This window comes from Eleutherodactylus coqui, chromosome 6, assembly GCF_035609145.1.
Source record: "Eleutherodactylus coqui strain aEleCoq1 chromosome 6, aEleCoq1.hap1, whole genome shotgun sequence".
Taxonomy (NCBI): Eukaryota; Metazoa; Chordata; class Amphibia; order Anura; family Eleutherodactylidae; genus Eleutherodactylus; species Eleutherodactylus coqui.
Genome location: NC_089842.1, coordinates 199,355,571 through 199,377,302, shown reverse-complemented (window position 1 = coordinate 199,377,302; position 21,732 = coordinate 199,355,571). Strand labels below are relative to the sequence as shown.

Here is a 21,732-nt window from a genome sequence, read left to right as displayed (position 1 = left end):
TAACTTTTTAAAGTAGAGCAATACAATTAAAGGGGTTGTCCCGCGGCAGCAAGTGGGTCTATACACTTCTGTATGGCCATATTAATGCACTTTGTAATGTACATTGTGCATTAATTATGAGCCATACAGAAGTTATCAAAAGTTATTCACTTACCTGTTCCGTTGCTAGCGTCCTCGTCTCCATGGTTGCCGTCTAATTTTCGCCGTCTAATGGCCAAATTAGACGCGCTTGCGCAGTCCGGGTCTTCTGCTTTTCTCAATGGGGCTCCGTGTAGCTCCGCCCCGTGCCGATTCCAGCCAATCAGGAGGCTGGAATCGGCAATGGACCGCACAGAAGCCCTGCGGTCCACCGAGGGAGAAGATGCCGGTGGCCATCTTCACCGGGTAAGTAAGAAGTCACCGGAGCGTGGGGATTCAGGTAAGCGCTGTCCGGTGTTCTTTTTTAACCCCTGCATCGGGGTTGTCTCGCGCCGAACGGGGGGGGGGGGGGGGGGGTTTCGGCGCGGAACAACCCCTTTAAGGCAAGAGCAAATGTATAAAAATTATACACACATTTCCCATGCGTAACACGCGGTGAATGGAGGTAGTGAAAGTCTATGGACTTCCATTTTTCCAATCACAACAGTTTTGAAACAGAGTGGACACTGCATACAATACGTATGAGAAATAAATTGCAGCATACTCTATTTTTCAGCGTATCATACATAGCCCTTGGATGAACCAATCAGAGCCATCGCATCCTGGAGGCGGGATTTATGAATCCAGCAACCATGAAGTGATCTGTGTGCGAACGCCTGTCAGAGTTTCGAAAAGCAACGGGAGGACCTGGACCGAGCGCCTTTTAGGTAAGTTTTCCCTTTTTTTTGGAGTGCGACTAGGGCTTAGTTTTGGGATAGGGCTTATTTTAGAATGTTGAAGTCACATTGCATGAAAACTGCGATTTCGTGCATTGTGATGCGACAAAAACGAAGACTCCATAGGGAAACATTGACTACAAAAAAAGCGCAAATTGTGGCAATATAGATAGCATCAGAGAAAAACAGCACTGATGTGAAGGAACCCACTTGAAAGCATGGGCTTCACATACATGTGTTTTTTTGCGCTATTGCAGCTCGGCAAAATTGTGACAATCAGGGGTGGTACTGTGATCCTTAATTGTCACATGGGGGGGTGTGTTGCCATTTTTTTTTCACTTTAGGCCGTATTACACAGAAAGATTTTAGTTTTAAAAAAATAAAATCATTCAAATGAGCGAAAATGAACTAGAATCGCTCAGTGTAAATGCAGCCAATGATTGAACAGCGAACTTTAAATCGTTCGCTTTTCGTCCATTTTATGCAGGCATAAAAATCCTTGTTGGCTCGTTCACTAATTGTTCGGCTTAAATACTGATCTTTTAGTCACTCGTTCACTGAGGCCTGCCTCACACGTGGGAGAGAATCGCGCAAGATTTGTACGTTGTGAGACGCATGAATGGGGTCATACACATGAGCAATGTTTTCCTGCATGGCACCGCGATGTGATGCTATGCAAGAAAAGAATCACAGCATGTTCTATCTTGTGCATGCTCTTGCATTGCACCACCCATTGAAAGCAATATGAGAAACACCGCGATCCTCTGCCGTGGCTGTGCAGCTGTGGCGGCGGATTGCTTCTTCCTCGAAGTGATGCGAGGCTGTTTTGCAATGAAAACGCCTTGCATCCTCGGAAAATTAACATGGTAGGGAGTGCAATATTGGGGCGGGATTCACAGCCCCATATCGCACTCCCACGTGTGAAGTTAGCCTTATTCTGTAAATGCGAACAAGTGAACAATTTCTCATTTGAATGATCCAAAAACACATCTGCCTGTCTAAACAGGCTGCCTGAGTGAACTCAGATGTCATTCGCTCGTTCAAACAATAATCGTTTGGTGTAAACAGACCCAAAAGGAGTGAGTATGAGTAGTTGCACATCAGCCGCTACACCCAAATCAGGCCCATGTTGATGTTGATATTTAGTATGTGCACGGCAGAGATTTTGTTATAGATGCAGACATTATTGACATGTATGAATGAGCTCTGCCCATCCTGAACCTTTTTTTGGTGTTGTACTTCGACGATGATAGGGTTGCTTTGGCCACAATTTCAGCCCCAAAAATTTATTTTATTAAGTTAAAAAAAAAAGTTCATACTTTTATGAGATTGCAAAGTGAGAAATGTCAAAAGTGTACTTAATGTATATGCAGTCCAAAGCCAACACTCCAGAACTGTACCCTTGTTTTTGCTATTGACAAAGAGAAGATTGAGTGGAAGTCTTTAGAACAAGGCAGTGGATAAAGCTAGTTATTTATGCCCCTTTTACGTACAAGCATATTGGTATTCTTCGGTTCCAATGTGTCCCTCATGTCTGTAAGTAACAAAGTCATTTCTTACCTAAACAGTTACAAATCATATAAAAGACAGTACCCATATTCATACTTCCCAATATCGGCCTCCCCAACCCTACCCCAGTCCAGCAGGTACGCACTCTTGGGACATATTCTTTACATTTCTCTATGTGCAAACAAAAACGAAGCAGTAGTATTTTTAAGATCTCAACAAACATTTTATTGCTTGGAATATTATTATGCAACATGGCGTAAAATAAAATACAAGGAAATGTTTAAAATATGCCAGCTCTACGGAAACACTGGCATCAAGGAGTTGAGCTGGACGGTGATGAACGAAATCACTAAAACTATGGTTAAATCTGCCATAAAAATATGGAAAACAACCACCATGTCCAGCGACACACAGAAAGGCGATGCAAACAATTTATAAGTGCTTGTCTGCGCAAAGCTGCTTAATACTGCCGCTAGACCCCCAGGATTGTGAACGAGACATGAAGTCACTTGTGCCGGGACGTGAAAGAGCAGCAATCCCTCCGTAACCAGCCGCCGCAGCTTGTTCTGTGGCATAGTGCACATTCACATCGGTGCAGGCGATCACAAAGTATCTTCAAATCACAAACTTTCCGTTGCCCACATTTTGCAAAGTTTTGTCTCACGCCTTCCCTTTAAAATGCAGCATGCCTTCTGAAGACTTAATGCCATTCCAGATGATATCCGTGTATTACTAGCATGGTAGTGGATGCTGGAAGCTGCTGTACCCTGCATGTTATTCCCAGAGTTTTCAACTTGTGTTACATTGGCACCACTTGTGCCTAAGAAGCACGACATGAGTGGCAAGAAGTCAATAGGTGTCCCATTGAAAATAAAGATTTTGTTTTTTTAATTAATAACCTTGTGCTGAGGTTTTGGCATACAGAGTTCGGCAGGGGTATAGGTACGGACACTAGTTCCCATTCAAGGGTGTCAGCATTTATGTTTCATAGCAAGCTGTAGAGACAAAGAAAAGGTTGATTCAAGTACAATGAAACATAGTATTGTATGCAGCATTGGTTTTAGGATATGTTGTAGAAAAAAAACGAAAAGAAGGTGTGCAGTCGATTACTAAGAGCGAGAGCACAGGTCCTGTTTTAAAGGGGGTTTATCACCAAATATGACATACTCAGAGATGCATTCACGGTCTGCACACGTTAGAAATATCCCCGTTTCATTGTTTACTTCGACTGTCATGGTGCTGTGGCTATTGCGGTCTTCAGTGCACAGGTCATTTCCCAGCAGGAGTAGCACTGGCTTCTATACCAGCGCTACTTCTGCCCCATTACAGCCCGAGTTCTAACCTTACCAATATCATTGACTTGGGCTCAGTAATGAACTGTGCATGCACTGGTGCCTAGAGGTACGGCGCATGCGTGTGTTTTCAGACATAGCTGTAAGCACTGCCTTCCTGGAAAAGGAATGCATTGACATCATTACTAACGTAGCGCCAACTGCCCCGGCCGGAAGATAAAGATAGATATTGACTAGAAGTCAGCGGAACCAGGAAACGTGCTCAGAATTGAATCACGTGACTTGACCTGCGATTGCCGGAAAGAACAATATGAAACACAAATACAGTAAGAATCTGTTGTCAGCGGGGAGCAAGGCACAGATGGGCAAAGCTTTATTTTAATGACAAAACCCCTTTAAAAGGACATCCGTTAAAAAATGCAAACTGTGCAAGAGTCCGGGTAACGCAATGTTATTCTAACCAACTCCCATAATACAGAATCAGAGCTGCATTGTGTGATCCTTTCCGCTTACCAGGCTGCGGGCGGCAATGTATTTACTTTGATATTAACCTCATGAATACTGTAATAGGCGCTGGTGCTTTTTCAGCAAAATGAGGATACTGTGAGCATGTTTACCTTGTGAGCGGTGTCTGCAAACTGTTGTGCACTGTTCATCATTTCTGCTGTCGACTCTTCTGCGCGACCAAGGCGCTCGCCACGCTCGTTGAGGGCTTGGCTAGCTTTCTGTACAGCACTAGTTACACTGTCAGCAGCTGAGTGAAGTATACTGTTGCCTGTAAGGGAAAAAATGTTTAGCTTGGGAAGGAAAAGGTCCTAGAAAACTGTACGAGGAAGAGCAACGACTGTTAACCCCTTTGTGACAGACCTTTTTGTTTATTTCTATTTTCGTTTTTTCTTTCCTCCTTTATTTATCATTGACGTCGCTGTAGGAGGGCTTGTTTTTTTTTGTGGGATGAGTTGTATTTTTCAATGGTACTATATAATGTACTGAAAAACTTTTAAAAAATTCTAAGTAGAGAGAAATGTAAAATAAAAATTGAAATTCCACCACAGCCGGAACACATGTGGCAGCAGGATGACCTGAACATATCGCTGAGCTGTCATTGTCCCTTGTACCACTACTAGAGGGGGACCAACTGTTGTATACAATAGCCTGCCATGCCATCACACCATCAGTGGGGGCAGTGTGCCGCCCCACAGCAAAGGCAAGATTGAAGCACCCATCATGAGCCCTCTATATTTGTACATGACTGTCGTCGGCTCCAAAACAGAAGCTGGATTAATTGCTGAAGACTATACGGTTCCAGTCAATAGCAGTTCAAGTTTCTCATTCACGATACCAGTGCCAACGAAGGTGACAGTGTTGTGGTGTTAATGGCAGGACACATAATGGGCACTGTGATCTCAAATTTCCCTCTGCCAAGCGCCTGGTAATGGTCCTGGCAGAGACAGGATTTTATAACGATGATGCCACCTGTGTCCGGATGTCGGAAAATCAAACTATTGGATCTGCTCATGCTTGTCAGCGGATCAAACAATCCTTTCTACTGGTGGTCTGTCTGGGACTCCAGAGCCTGTTCATCTTGTGTGTGTCCACATGTAACCACTTCCGAACAGCTTGGTCAGAACGAACTAGATGGTGAGCAATGTGTTGGAACGATCATCCAGCTTCTCTCATTCCAATGATGCGCCCCCGCAATGTCTATTAACTAGGCCAAATGTCTTCGAGTGCGTCGTAGAGGCGTGCTTAGCAGTCATCGATCTCTCAGCAAATGGTCCCCTACACAAAAGTAGCCTCTGAGAACTATTTTATTGGGCAATGCGGAAAGCACTTTTATAGCCTCTGCTGGCAAGACCCGCTGTCTAATCAGACCACAACTACATGGTAAATTTTGCAGCAATCTGACATTTCTATCTGGATGCATTTTTAAAAAAATCAATAAGGCCTCATGGAGAATCCATAGCGGGTCCCTCCTGCCCCGCGGACATGAGCGCTGAAAATAAGAATTAACCTACCTCTTGCCCGCTCCGGATCTTCCCTTCGCCGCGGCTTCATCTTCTCTCCGTTGCGGCCGGATCTTCTTTCTTCGGCCCGGCGGATGCGCAGGGCACGTCGGCTGCGTGCCCCGCGCATGTGCCGGCCCGAAGGAAAAAAGATCCGGCCGCGACGGAGAAAAGATGAAGCCGCGGCGAAGGGAAGATCCGGAGCAGGTGAGTAAATTCCGATTTAGGTCTCCCGCGGATCCGGACGGCTTCCATAGGCTTCAATAGAAGCCCGCGGGAGCCGTCCCCGCGGGAGACCCGCACGAAAATGGAGCATGGTCCAGATTTTTTCATGCTCCATTTTTTTTAAAATCACTTTTATTGACCATCCGCGGGTATTTATCTACCCGTGGGTGGTCAATGCATCCCTATGGGGCGCCGATCCGTGGGCAGGAAAAGAGTTAAAATCCGCTGCGGATTTTAATTCTTCTTTTGCCCGTGGACATGAGGCCTAACTGTAGCTACCATACAGGCAGTAACATATGAAGTGGAAAGAGCCGACTGGCATAATGCCAATCACTTGTGTTCCTTATGTGCATGATAGAGCTCCCAGAGTGGCAATGCATTGCTCCATACAGTGCGGGGTTTCTGAGGTATTTATAGAGGTAATGCTTCTAGGAGAAAATCTCTAAAATACCAAGCCTATGAAGGATCATAAGAAATCAGAGAGCCCATACACTTCTATAGGTACTGCATCAGGTTGTGTGTACCTTTAGGATGGCCATATGCAGCAGCATGGAGAACCGCTTGACACTCACCTGAGAAAAGTCTGGATTGACAGTTGATGAACTCAGGCTTTCTATCGGAGAGATATCTCTGACACGTGTGATGCAGGATTTGGAAGAAAGTAAATTTCTCTGAGCCAGAACTTGCCACCCATTGATCGGAAGCGTTGTCAAACTGAAGGTCAAATTCTGGAGACTCCTACAAATGAGACAAGACATTAAACAGATCTGCAAGACAAGATCTTTTATACAGTCATGCCATAATTTTGTCTCTAGCATCATCAGGTAATACCTCATGCACATTGCTATATCAGGACTCCATGAGCTCTGTGTTGTAGTATGCCATCATAGGGCAACCACAGACAATCCGCACCAAGTCTCTGTGTAATACATGTGGAGTTTGCTGCTGATTTTCTGCTACGGACAATATGTCCCATGCGAAGGAAGTCTTACACCACATGTCAAACACAAGGCCCACGGGCCAAATCCAGCCCGCCGCCTCATTTTATGTGGCCTGTTGACCATGAATCAGACCTAACTGGAATTCTATTCATCGAGCATAAAGTTTCGGTCTGCCGGCAACAGTGCAGTCTGTGACCGCTCACCTCTCACCCTCAGTGTCTGTTTGTGCAGACCTGTGTGCAGCGCAGATGCAGAGGGAAGAGAGGTCAGCGGTTATAGACTCTGCAGCGGCAACCACTGCTGGACCAATACTGCAGTCTGGGTAAATGGAATGCTTGTAGGGATGCTGCCTGACCGGAGGCTAATAGGGAGGTCACTATAACTACTGGAGCCACTATTACTCTGGAGAAAACACAATTACTACTGGGGTCACTATGGGGGGACAACAACGCCACTACCACTACGGGGCAACTATGGGGGAACGACAACGCCGCTATCACTACGGGGCCACTATGGGGGGGGGGGGGGGGGTCACTTACCACTTGGGCCATGATGGGGGTGGGGGATCATTACTACTACTGGGGCCACTATAGGTTGGGGGGGGGGGGGGGTCACTACTACTATTACTGGGGCCACTATAGGTTGGGGGGGGGGGTCACTACTACTATTACTGGGGCCACTATTACTACTGAGGCTGCTAGGAAGTGTGTGTGTGTGTGTGTGTGGGGGGGGGGAACGACACCTTTACTACTAGCTGCGTATTTGCGTGACAGAAAATCACTTAGCCCCACGTTTTTCAGCCCCTCCGTTGCGTTTTTATGTGCGCAAATACGCTGTATTTACGCTTGCAAAAAATGCACGCAGGCCCATTGACATGGTGTGCAAATACTCAGTCAATATGCAGGTTTCCTGCGTAAATGCACCAAAATAGGTCCATGCTCCATATCTTTTCATACAAATCGCACATTGCATTAAAAAGTACACTCATGTGAACTAAGCCATTGAGAACAATGGGTTCTAAAAACTGCATATTACAGGTGCAAACATTTTGCGCGCAACACAATGCGCAAATACACTCATGTGAACGAGCCCTTACTTTACAATTACAATGGGCCCTTTGAAGGCTGATGTGGCCCTCAGTGAAAATAAGTTTGACACCCCTGCCTCACACAAGAGCTATCCTCTGTACAGGCATCTTCTCTATCCTGCTAGGACTTTAGCATTCTCCGATTATTAGATTCAGCAGATACATATTTAAGAATAATCGATCCAGTCCTAGGGGAATCCTTTTGGTTCTGCATCACATTGATCAGTATAGAGGTACTGTCAGATTTCAGAGCATTCAATTGAATAACCTTGTGCAGTGAATAAGGAGTAGGAAATGCATCTACAAGGGGCTGTAGATTGAGGGGTTTAGTTGACCTCTGTATATTTCTAGGTTACTGAGGACAAGACGATAGTAGGATAATATGTGAGAGACAAATGCTCTAAACACAATGATAATGCAATAAATATAAGTTAATTAAAAGGTTATTCTAAGAAAATGTATATGTGTGAGACATATATATATATATATATATATATATATATATATATATATATATACACACACACACACACACACACACACACACACACACACACACACACACACACACACACACACACACACACACACACACACACACACACACACACACACACACACACACATATATACACACATATATATACATACACACACACACACACACACTTTCTTGGAATAACCCTTTAATTATATATACCCTAGAATAACCCTTTAATACGTGCACACGCACACTCTTATGTGCTGGAATCCACTTTATTTTATGAGCTCCCAGCCACACGATCCCTTTATGTGCAGCAGTTCTAGTATGCTGTCCCTAGAGTTACTTATATGACATTGTAAGCGATACAGTACAGTCTGTTTATTCAAAAGTCTACATTGTTCCTATATTTACATATAGAGATAAGTGCACAGTGAAAGACCTGATAAGGCGAACCTTTCCAGGCCTTCTGCACATGCAGAAGCAATCTCAAACACAGAGCCGCTGTGAGGTGGCCATACCCAAAGTAACATGGCCAGTAGCACAAGCATGCCGGACCTCAGTAGCCATAAGTGATGGAGAAAATACAAAAAAAAAAGGGAGAATCAGGTTGTTGGAGTAAATCAGATCTGAAGGGGAAATCAGATCTGAAGGGAAAACTGTGTAAAGCAAAGCCACACCATTTGGAGCAGCGTTTTTGAACACATTGTACAGCATTTTACAACATTTTTTAATTCCACCAATCATTGAAATGGGTGATGAGGAGCATTAAAAAGCACTAAAAAAACCACACGAAAATAGAGCAGACAGCGCACGAAAAATCTAACGCTGCGTTCGAACACTAGCCTGCAAAGCCCCATTGAAATCAATGAAGGTGTTGTACTGCAATTAGCACGGCGTTTGAAATGTTGCACTAATCGCGGTATAAAGTGGGCTGTGTGAGAGCGGCCTAAGGCCGGGCTCACACAGGCAGACTTAAATTGCAGATCGACGTCTGTGCGGACAATACACAGGCATCGAAAGGCAAACTTTAGCCGGTTCGCTCAGACGTACAGGTAGGAATTACAGATTCCATGAGCAGAAGAAAAATGGCAGCATGCACCATTTTAGCGCGGATTCTGCGCAGACGGCACCTACTGAATTCAGTGGATACGAGTGTTCAGTTGCCCATACGCAATTAACATTGTGCATGAGCGGCAGAAACTCTCGCTACTTCATAGGAAAATAGATAGAAAAGCCAGAATTCTGGGCTGAAGATGAGAGAGCGCTCTTCAGTTCGGACGATACACAGTGCATACGCGGGCATCCACGATCTTCTGCGAAAAATCAGTTCTTTAACTGTAGAATTCCGTATGCAGAATCCAACCTGTTCATGTGAGCCCGGCCTAAGTCAGATCTAAAGAAAGTACACTTCTAAAACGTGAATGTGTTCGCAAAAATATTTACACTATTGCTGAAATTAGAAAATCCCTTTATCCATGAGAAAAATCTAAAAGTTCACCATTTAAATAACATAACACTAGGATAGGTCCAGATTCCTGAAGCCTAAGATCATAAAAGCTGTAAGATAATTCAACTTTGAGATTTCTATCAACTAAATGGTGCTGCGGTAGCTTTTAGTGCCATATGCCAGTTGGTAGCTGCGTTAGCTTTCCAGTGAACAGGTGTGACAGCTAAAGTACACAGAGCAGGAAATACCACAACACATGTCTATAGCCATAAGTGACCTATTTGCAAAGATCTGTGTTTGCCCAGTCCTGTAGCCCTCTACACAGGCTACACTAAGGCTGCCTGTCCACCACCGCGGAGGAGGCTCACTGCGGAGATTCGCGGCATGAATCCCGCGAGTGGAGAATCGCTAGGATTCTCCGCTTGTGGACGCCGGGCAGCACTGCCAATCCTTTTGGCTTGTGTTGGCTGTGAATTAAGTCAGGTACATTGACGACATTCAGCATCTAAGCCATGTTCCTCATTCAACACACACAGTTTTAGGGAACACTACAATTACATAATACCACTTGGCAGTAGAACAGTATGCTAGTAATAATAAAACATTCCCTATCATGTAGGGTTTTTGCTATTCTAACAAATGCATCTGTGTTCCTTCTTGCAACACTTGTACTTGAGTCTGAGAAAGCAGGTGAAAATCTTTATAAAAAGTTGTCATACTTGTGATCCTGTGTTTGCAGAAACAATACCAAACAAGCTAAAACGTTCCTAAAATCGTGAGATGAACACATCACTCCTCTTATGTATGAATGAAACATTAGCCGCACCCACAAGCCTTTGTGTGATTTCTTACAGTTTATGATCTTTAGGGTGATATAACATTAACAAAAACACCATTTCATACTGCAAGGTTGTGAGAGGGCCATGCATGTTCTAAATTTATGTTAATGAGTAGAATTATTCCAGTTTAGGTTCCCATTTCATGTTCTCTTTCAACTAGAAGATGGAAAAATTCCTCTACAGCGCCATGTATTGGAAGAGCACATTCCTGCAAATCAGTGTCAGACCTTGTAACAATGGCTGGGAATTATGAGCTAAAGACAGTCTTCTCCAGAAGGAAAGGATAACCATGTACAGACAGCTGTTTCGGGGTGACATGGGTCAGGAAGGACATTGTTTCTCCCAGAGGAGCACGGATGGCCTTATAGGTCTCCTCACACCTCCTAGGTGCATGAATTTTTATCTTTCTCTCACTAGTAAAAATATATTTTTTATGTAATAAAACAATGTTAACTAATTCATTAGTAACAAAGAAGTGCTAAAACACGCATAAATTAATACTTATTCTGTACATAAAAATGTACTCTCCTGCTCCAAATACCTACGAGCACACCAGGTAGGTTTTGTCAGTTTAAAAGTTTTTCTTTTTTTAAATTAAAGCAAGCATGTAAACACCTCATCTACCACTAGAGGTCAGTTTCCAACAGCTTAAGATCTGTTTTTTTTAGCAAGATCCTTACCAGTTCACTACGGCTGGAAATAGCAATAGTTAAGAGACATTGATGCTGCAAACGTAGGTGTTTAGTAATGAATGCTATTCTAGTTGGAAAAATGTCAGTCCTCATTTAGCAACTGTCTTGAAAGGGGTCGTCTCAAAAGAGTCAAACTCTTTCAAAATGCAGTCGCGGGGGAGATCAGATGATAGTCTCTGGCCTTTCTCCCTGTACTCACAACAGCCAGCTGAATTAAGGCCCATTTACATGCAAAAAATGATCGCTCACAATTTGTTCAAAAGATAGGGAGATTGACAGTTTTAGCAATCTGTTCTGAATAAGCTGCCAATCGGCACTAATGCCCATTAGTAGCTTATTACCTTCATTTGCATGTAAATGAGCCTCCCAGGGCTGTATGCAGAGAACAGCAGGTGGTCTGTTCTCTGCATACAGATCCTTTGTTCTGCTGCAGGGCTGAAAGCTGAATACATAACCAGTGCTCCTATGGAGAACACAGTGTGCAGTCCCTGCTATCAGCTCTCCAGACGAACAATGGATTTTATGCTCACCTACAAATCGTCAGTCGGATGAAAAGTAGACGACGGCAGCATTTACATGAAGCCGCTATCAGCCAAGCATTTTCCCTGCAGAAGTGTAGTATTACAGACGACCACTCAAATGGCTGGCCATCCATGTAATACGCCCTAATGTCTTCATGAGGAAATCCCTTTAAACATTTTTTTTAAAGAATGTTTAAAAACCTAAAAGCAGCATTTTATATATAAACTGGGATATGCCAATAAAAAATACTACACAAGTTAGGAGGTGTATTCACGTACATGTGTCTGAAAAAAAAGAACTTACCCGATTGGGGTCAATACCATTTACTTGTCTGAGCTGGTCTAGAGTCCACTGAGATCTTCTCACAAAACATGCGGAGCCCTCAAATTGTTTAACCTTCGTAATGTAGACTTGGGAGGGTCTCTTATTTGTAACTGTAGAAGATAAAAAGAAAGTGTCACAGACAATACAATTCTCCCAGCTAAGAGGTCTAGATAAATACAGAACACAGGCAAAGGGAGAGGAAGGAGATGCAGCTGCAGTTATGTCTGCATGCTGTAAGCGGCGAGGGCAGCACTGGGAGGACATCTATATCGCCTTACAGTATACTGCAGCACGGAAGGGAAAATGGGGGGGTTTTCAAAAGACGGGTGAGGCTGCGCTCGAAGAATTGTATGTCTGCGCTGTACATTAGTGTACACACCAAAATGATAATGGGACTGAAATATGCCAAATATGTATTATTTTATACTCACCCATTTCCGCGATCCAGCGGTGTCCCCCTCTAAAGTTGGCGCGACATCAAACGTCAACTGTTTTCAGAGTCCCGTGAGCGCACTCTGCTATACAAGTCTATGGAAGAGCACGGGACTCTGAAAAGTCAGACTGCAAATCATTCACGGGGTAGCAGAACAAGGTACTTTGTTTAAACACTTGCATCTTTATTTCCCCCTTCATTTTCTTGACAAATGAAGCATTAAAGCAGTAGCCCACCAGAGAGAACGCCACAAACAAGGACACTTGCTTTATATAGTTAAACATTTTTAGCAAGTTAGCATAGACTTTATTTTTCATAACCATTAAGCCGGGTGGAGTTCAGCATCTATTACACTAATTAAACATCCTGGAAGAAAGGATTTAGAAGTTTACATTCCATTAATCAGTGAACACAGAGACGGGAGAATAAACCGCAAAAAAAGAAAAAAAAAAACCTTAAAAAGTTTTAGTCTTAATGTGCTGCAACATTATTCATACATTTCAGATGATTAAGTGCGGCCGGTGACACGTATCACAGGAAACTGAAATATTCACTAGGAAGTACTGGGAGGTTTAGAAATCCAATAATTCTCTACTGCTGCTACATCCCAAACCTAACGAGTTCCTGAAGCCCGAGGAAGAGACCAGTACCTATCACTAATCCCTCTACGCTGCTGCTGCCGCCATTGAAACAACTTGACTGTACAATCCACTATCATTTTTGCAAGAAAATACACATGTTCCAAAATATTAACCCCTTTGGAGTCGCAGGCAGTTTTGGCCTTGTAGGCACAGCTCAATTTTTCAATCCTGAAGTGTCACTTTATGTAGAAGTAACTTTGGATTGCTTCTACTTATCAAAGTGATTCTGATGCTGCTTTTTATTGATACATTGTACTTTATTTTAATTTACTTTATGGTAAATTTTGGTCAGCAAGTTTTACGCTTATTTATAAAAAATAATTTACAGAAAAATTGGGAAAATTCACAATTTTCAAAGACTTTTCTGCTTGTAAATCCAAACAAAATAGTCAATAAATACCATATGTCCACTTTATGTTGGCATCATAATCACCTTTATTTATATAGCATAGCACTTTCCATCACAGGATATTGGATTCTGTTCCCATTGGGTCTCACAATCTATAGTCCCCTATCTGTAGGTGTTTAGAGTGTGGGAGGAAAGCAGAGTACCCGGAGGAAATCTATGCCAACATGGGGAGATACAAATTCCATGCAGATGTTATCCTTGCGGGATAGGAACCTCGGACCCTAGCACTGCAAAGCGACAGTGCTAATCACTGAGCCAACGTGCTGCATCATTTTGTAAGCAAGCTAATCTTTGTTTGCGAGGTCAGAAAGCTTGTAAGCATATGAGCAATTTTTCTCATTTTGAAGAAAATATGCAAACCCTATCTTTTTAAGGGACCAATTTGGTTCTGTAGTCACTTTGTGAGACCTATATATTAGAAACCCCCATAAATCACCCTATATTAATAATAATAATCTTTATTTGTATAGCGCCAACATATTCCGCAGTGCTTATAAAGACTAGAGAAAGGGGAATACAGAAAGACAAAAAATACAAACATTACAGAACCACGGTTACATAGTAATCAGTTGATCGAAACAATAGGGGTGAGGGTCCTGCTCCAACGAGCTTACATACTACAAGTAATGGGGTGATACAGAAGGTAAAGGGCTGGAGATGTGCACTGTATGGCGAGGTGGAGAGTGAGGGATGCTATATACATAGACAATGGTCAGACATTTAGCCGTGTGCCGGCAGAATCGGTATGACTGCAGGGGCAGTTGATGGCGGCTAGCAGGGATTGCAGTCGGTAGGTCAGGGAACATGTTATCAGGCGGAGTACAGAGGGGTTTGTTTAGGGAATGCGGTATGCCTCCATGAAGTTCTGAGAGTCCTGGATTGCCCGGGTAGCCTTTGGTAGCGCGTTTCATAGGACTGGTGCTGCTCTGGAGAAGTCTTGGAGGCGGGAATGAGAAGTTCGAATTAGAGGGGCGCGCAGTCTAGTTTCGTTAGCAGAGCGGAGAGGTCGGGTTGGATGATGGATTGAGATGAGGGAAGCGATACAGGGTGGCGCTGCACTGTGGAGGGCTTTGCGGATGAAGGTAGTGAGTTTAAATTAAATTCTGTATTTAACGGGCAGCCAGTGCAGTGACCGGCACAGGGCAGAGGCGTCCGAGTAGCGTCTGGACAGGAAGATGAGCCTGGCTGCTGCATTCAGGATGGATTGGAGGGGGTAGAGTCTGGAGCAGGGGAGGCCGATCAGCAACGAGTTGCAATAATCGAGCCGGGACTGGATGAGGGCAACAATAAGCGTTTTTAGCGTGTCTGCGGTGAGAAAAGAGCGGATTCTTGCGCTATTCTGGAGGTACAGATGACATATTAAACTGCATTCCTCAAAATTTTCAAAATGGCATTTGAGAGTCTGTTAAAGGGGTTATGTAGGCAGTGCCCGCCATGATACCCTGGAGGCAGAACGGAAGCGCCTCTCCGACTCCAGTGTAGTGGCCGGAGCTTTGAATTGCAGGCGCACCTCCCAATGAGGGCTGTGCCTGCAATTGCGAGCGCCAGCCCCTACACAGGTGTTGGAGCAGTGCTTTGCTTCCGCTCCGACCCCAATGTATCCCAGCTTGCTTTTGACTCTTTAGGAGTTGCAAAGTGGAGGAGAAACTCGAAAATTTTTTGATTTTCATAATTTTCTTCTGTAACATAGTAGACGTTAGCAGACAAACAAAACTCAATTTAGGAAATTTCTTAAAAACAGCCTTTCAAATGCTGATCTTAATATTTCCACCAGTGCATGATGCATTGAGAAGTGCATGGCCCTTCATGTATTAGGCATACCTCAGCTCCTCCGTGCAGTTAAGCAGAAATGTAAGTCAGATCCAATTTGGCATTTATTCCAGAATAATTTATACCAGCTTCCTGCATAAGTTATATAAAAATGTGTGTGCCTGGAGTGTCCATGCCCCCTCTGACAAGCCAAGCCCTCTCTTAACAGAAAAAGCTCATGTGCATGAAGAATCACTTTTGCATTGCACGCTATGGGCGGTATTTGCTGCGGAATCCGGAGTTGGTCTCCCGCTCCAGACCCCGCAATTCAAATCTGCCTATGTGCATGAGGCCTAAGAGTCATCAGCATTTACAGTACCAGCAGAGGGGGAACTTTGCTGTGGATTTTGTTGGGGAAATGCTATGGATTTGATACAATTTGTTGGCAAGTGTCGTACAAGAAAAGAAATTCATTGGGAACTCAAATACTCCTCTCTAAACTTCAGTCCACAGAATGATTACTCATGTACAGATTGATAGCTTTAAGTCCAGATTTAAAGGGCCACGCAGACGAAAACACATTTTTCTATCACGTCTCCCTTACCTGGTTGCCTGTCACACTCTGGAGGTCTTTGTGTATTGCAGCCACCTCCATACAGTGTAGCCTCCTGTCTGATGCTTATCAGACACCCTCTTTATTGTGAAAGATGGTGTAAAGCCTCTAGCATTAGCTAGAGGCTATACAATTTCTGCCTGCTAGGGGACCATATTAATTACCATTACTTTCTATATTCAAAGAACATCCATTAATACAGAATGTTAACCCTGTTCTAATCATTATTTTATTCCCATCTAAGCTTAGCAAAATTATTTTTCATTTGGATGAAAGGCTATAGAGAAATTCACAGGTTAATGTTGAGAGAAATTAGTGCAGCACTTAACAACAGGAACCTCTGATATTTCCTGAATTGGCTCTATTCTCTTTTCATACGTAGGCCACACGGATTTCCTTGTACTCCTACAACTCAAACAATTACAGAGAATGTTGGATGAAGTGTGCCCTGGGAAACAAACAAGTGAATGTGTTTACAATGAAGCTCCACCTCGACGCTTAAAGAAATTAGTAGGAAATTGCTTAAACAAAGACTCTCCAATTTGATGTTTAAAGTAAAGTAATGTCTTTTAAACCTTCTTTTGAGAGCTACAAAAATAATTTACATAGGCACTATACTTTCAACAAATTCTGCATAAATCAGTAGTACAAGCAAATTGTAAGCTCTCATAAGGTTTATTACGAAGTTTCTTATGTGTCTTTCTCCACTTATGAGACACCTTTGCCCTCCCCGCCTCCTAAACTGATCATTCACTGCTAAAAAAGATCTTGAGAGAGCACGCTTAAAGGGGTTGTCCCGCGCCGAAACGGGGGTTTTTTTTTTTTTAAACCCCCCCCCCCGTTCGGCGCAAGACAACCCCGATGCAGGGGTTAAAAAAACCACCCGCACAGCGCTTACCTGAATCCCGGCGGTCCGGCGTCTTCATACTCACCTGCTGAAGATGGCCGCCGGGATCCTCTGTCTTCATGGACCGCAGGGCTTCTGTGCGGTCCATTGCCGATTCCAGCCTCCTGATTGGCTGGAATCGGCACGTGACGGGGCGGAGCTACACGGAGCCGGCATCCTGCACGAGCGATCCCATTCATAAAAGAAGAAGACCCGGACTGCGCAAGCGCGGCTAATTTGGCCATCGGAGGGCGAAAATTAGTCGGCACCATGGAGACGAGGACGCCAGCAACGGAGCAGGTAAGTATAAAACTTTTTATAACTTCTGTATGGCTCATAATTAATGCACAATGTACATTACAAAGTGCATTATTATGGCCATACAGAAGTGTATAGACCCACTTGCTGCCGCGGGACAACCCCTTTAATATCAACTCACTGAGAGATGAGATTACATGTTGCAGTCCACAGGATTCTTTGTAGAGGCAAGGGGGAGCAACTGCAACATTAAGAGAATTAGAAGTGCACACAGATGTTGCTGTTGAAGGCTTTAGTAAGTTTTCTCATACTGCCGCTAGATTCACAGCTGCACTACTCAGTACTGCAGTACAATATCTTGATGCTTCTGAGGGTGTGCTACAAGAGAGCAGGATCCGCTTTTTCTGTGTGAAGTATATGGAAAACATCGTAGCAGTTTGTTGCCGCCACATACCAGTTTAGTTAAGGCCTCCTTCACACGGGCAACAAAGTCGTGCAATTTTGTCGCGTAGCTGCAATGCTACAAATCGCATGTATGAGAAGCCCATGCTTTCCTATGGGTTCCTTCACACATGCGATGTTTTGTAGCATGCAACAACCAGACACAAACACCCACGGGTCTGTCGATAGGCCCGCAACTCGTGAGGTTTTGTAGCCCATGTTTCTCTATGGAGCCTTCCTCTCTGTTGCATTGCACGAAAAAGCGATTTTCTAAGCCAAATCTAAGCCCCAGCTGTAGGGAAATACAAAACAAACAGATGCATCACCTAAGAAGCGCTATCCACCACAGCTTCTCCCCAGTCCTCGCACTGTTTCTCCTCTTCATCTTCTGGCGGGGGATTGAAAAATCCCCTCCTTCTGGCAGCGCTGGCTGTGATTGGCTGACGCTTAGCCAATCACAGTCAGTGTTCGATGAATGGCTGTGATTGATCCAATCACAGCCATGCATCGAGCAATGGCTGTGATTGGCTAAGAGTCAGGCAATCACAGCCAGCGCTTCCAGCAGCTGGGGATTTTTCAATCCCCGGCCAGAAGATTAAGATGATGATCAGTGTCGGGACCTGGGGACAAGCTGCGGAGGCGCCCCAGCCAGTGCAGGAGAGGTGATGTATACTTTTTTTTTTCTCCCTCAGCTACAGCTTATTTTTGGGGTAGAGCTTATATTTCAAGCAACCCCCCAGAAAATCCTTGTATGTGATGCTACAAAATTGCGGTATTGCCACGAGAAGACACGGTGATATAGCACGGTGCAGCAATGTGATATCACTGCGATTTTCTCGTGGCGATGCCATGTCGCCCGTGTGAAGGAGGCCTAAAACTGATGTGAGAGATAGAGACTACAGAAGAGAAAATTGGTGAAAAGAACTCCATATATAAGTCATATAATAACTAAAAATATTGCCATCCTTCATGCAAATGCAAAAACAGCTTCTTCTAAAATGACAAAGTATACCTTACTAGCAGCTTTAATCATGGAATCATGCTGAGCAATAAAAAAAAAATTCTCCTATTTAAGCTGCCCCTCATTACCCTGACTACACCTCTAGGATTATTACCCTCGGTCATAAGTTCAAAAGAAAATACCCATCTTCTCAGCTAGATGCCAATATGTACGGATATTCTCCAATTGTGCCATATACCTTGCCGGTGTAACATTTACTGCCTCAATTGTTCTGTACTGCTTTCTACTTTACTATCAGAAGCTTACTGTATACACAGACAACCAGCAGTGGCTCACATGTAACAATATGTGACAATCTTTGTTTTGTTCTCTTTAAAACTGGCAAGAACAGCAACTTTCTAAGAGCAGCTCCCTATCTGGTGTCTATGCTTTTTCGATCTGCCATGTTCGATTTTTTAGCCAGTAGTCTCTCAAAACCTGAATGGCTGCTATGATAGGGGTCTTTTTTCTTTACTGAAACCATAGATCTTGCCTGTAGAGATGTATTTTAATTTAGTTTGATATCATGGTGTGCAGTGCAATCAGGGTGGTTTATTTACACTTTCAATTACTTCACAATGGGATTTGCCATGTTAAGTTAAGATAATAGCTTTTTAATGGGTTAAGAGAAGATAATTGTCTGTGCAGCGCTATCACAATCAAGCTAAAACTTGCTACATATGTACATGGTTAAAAATGTTAATACTACAAATTTATACTACTATAGCAAAAGTACAGGGTGAGGCAAAAGTCTGGACATACGAGTACCTGTTTAATTGGTGTAATAATGAGAAAATCAATTTCCAATGTATGAAAGTATTAAAGGGGTTGTCCACTTGTAAACTATTAATCACCTTTCCTCAGTATAGGTCATCAATAGTAGATCGGAGGAAGTCCATCACCCAGGACCCGTGCTAACCAACTGTTCTTGGGGCCAGTTTGCTTGTGCACAAAGCGGATTTCAGACAGCTGCATTCCTACTGCAATGGCCAGGCTTGGCATTACAGGCAAAAGTTTTTATTAAAACGAATAGGAACTTGTCCTGCAATACCGAGTCTGGCCACTGCAGTGGGAACAGAGCTGTCTGCTTCTTGCACAATCAGCTACAATGTGTATGAACGCACTAGCCGAAGGCACTGATTGGTAGAGGTCTTGGATGACTACTGTTCTACTATTGATGACCTATCCTGAGGATTGGCAATTAATAGTTTACAGCTGGACAACCCTTTTAATTGGGAGGGAGGCTGCATATTTTTGGTGGAGATTTTTTCAGCAGCCATTTTGAACTGTGCCACATTAAATTCAGCTCAGGTTTTTTTTTAAAGGAGATGTCCCGAGGCAGCAAGTGGGTCTATACACTTCTGTATGGCCATAATAATGCACTTTGTAATGTACATTGTGCATTAATTATGAGCCATACAGAAGTTATAAAAAGTTTTTTACTTACCTGCTCCGTTGCTGGCGTCCTCGTCTCCATGGTGCCGACTAATTTTCGGCCTCCGATGGCCAAATTAGCCGCGCTTGCGCAGTCCGGGTCTTCTGTAGTCTTCTATGGAGCCGCTCGTGCCAGAGAGCGGCTCCGTGTAGCTCCGCCCCGTCACGTGCCGATTCCAGCCAATCAGGAGGCTGGAATCGGCAGTGGACCGCACAGAAGAGCTGCGGTCCACGAAGACGGAGGATCCCGGCGGCCATCTTCAGCAGGTGAGTATGAAGACGCCGGACCGCCGGGATTCAGGTAAGCGCTGTGCGGGTGGGTTTTTTAACCCCTGCATCGGGGTTGTCTCGCGCCGAACGGGGGGGGGGGGGGGGGGGGGGTTTAAAAAAAAAAAAACCCGTTTCGGCGCGGGACATCTCCTTTAAATGGGAAAGGGGTCATGGGATAGAATTTACTTAGTCTTGGCTAGAATTTACTCAAACTAAAGCCGCTGTCAGGTTTTTCTACTTTTACTTGTTTAGGAGTTGAGGAAGGTCAAAGTTTCATAAATTGCTTTACATGACATGTTTGATATGTTCACCATTCTGCCAGATGCACAGGTTTAGTTGCTTAATCCCGAGTCCGTGAACATTGAAAAACTGCAGGTGTTATTTCTTCACAACACTGTAGGATTTGCAGTTTCAAATGAACCATATTACGTATTTATTCCATATACTAAAAGGCTCCAGAGATGCTAAAGAGATTGTCTAGTTACTGGCCAACCCCTTTTTAATTGTACTGCCAGCATTAAAACAATAAACTGAAAAATACTTAGTTCCCCCTCTCCCCCCTTGGATGGTGGGATTCAGCTATGCAGCTCATTGCGGCGCTGGCGATTGTTGTGACATATTAGGTCAGGAACGCATATTACCACTACAGCCAATGAGAGGCTGCAGCGTTACGTTCATGAAGTCCTGGCATTATGGCACTCAGGATGTGAGCTTTGATGCCAGGAGAAGATGCAATGACACTGCAGCTGCTCATTGGCTGCAGCGGTCACCCGAGTTTCTATGACATCAGTGATAACAACCACCACCAAGACCACAGCGGGGCTCCAGCTCTGGAATCTGGCAGCTATGGAGGGGGCAAGTATGTTTGAATTTACTATTTTAAATATTGTCATGCTATTGAAAAGGGGATATCCAGTAACAGAACAATCCCTTTAAGTCTAGCGACCTTGACAGCCATTCTACCTGACCTCTACACCCAATCCAGTGCACAGGGAATTGCACATCCAGCCATCTGCATGCAGCCACTGTTCTCATTTAGCACAGATGGGAATATTGTATCCTGTGGAGGTATTTCTCACTGTTAAGTGATCCGTCAATGAAAAAAGGCCTTGGATGTCAGACACAATTTACCAACTTCGCTCTCACTTAAGTCCTAAAGAAGATAAGGTAAAACTGACACTTCCGGTGTGTTTCTGAGGAAATTCTAGCAAAGACTGATATATCACCAGACCCTTTTCCCATTTGAAAAACCAGAGCTGAATTCAATATGGCATAGTTCAAAATGGTCACCAAAAAACATCTGCTCCACCAAAAAAAAAAAATGCAGCCTTCCTCACAATACTTTCAAAAATTGAAAGTCAATTTTCTCATTATTA

The 21,732-nt window shown here is 43.8% G+C and overlaps 1 protein-coding gene across 1 annotated transcript in view; it reads right to left on the bottom strand.

The window, feature by feature from the left end:
- Positions 1–2,562: 2,562 nt before the first annotated feature.
- The window catches only part of STXBP6 (syntaxin binding protein 6), a 62,824-nt gene continuing 43,654 nt past the window's right edge, over positions 2,563–21,732 (bottom strand). The window contains exons 3-6 of the mRNA XM_066608582.1: positions 12,202–12,332; positions 6,459–6,624; positions 4,273–4,430; positions 2,563–3,358 (exon numbers count right to left, since the gene is read on the bottom strand). Of these exons, the coding sequence (XP_066464679.1) occupies positions 3,335–3,358; positions 4,273–4,430; positions 6,459–6,624; positions 12,202–12,332 (479 nt within the window). The 3' untranslated portion in view covers positions 2,563–3,334. The remainder of the gene's footprint in view (positions 3,359–4,272; positions 4,431–6,458; positions 6,625–12,201; positions 12,333–21,732) is intronic.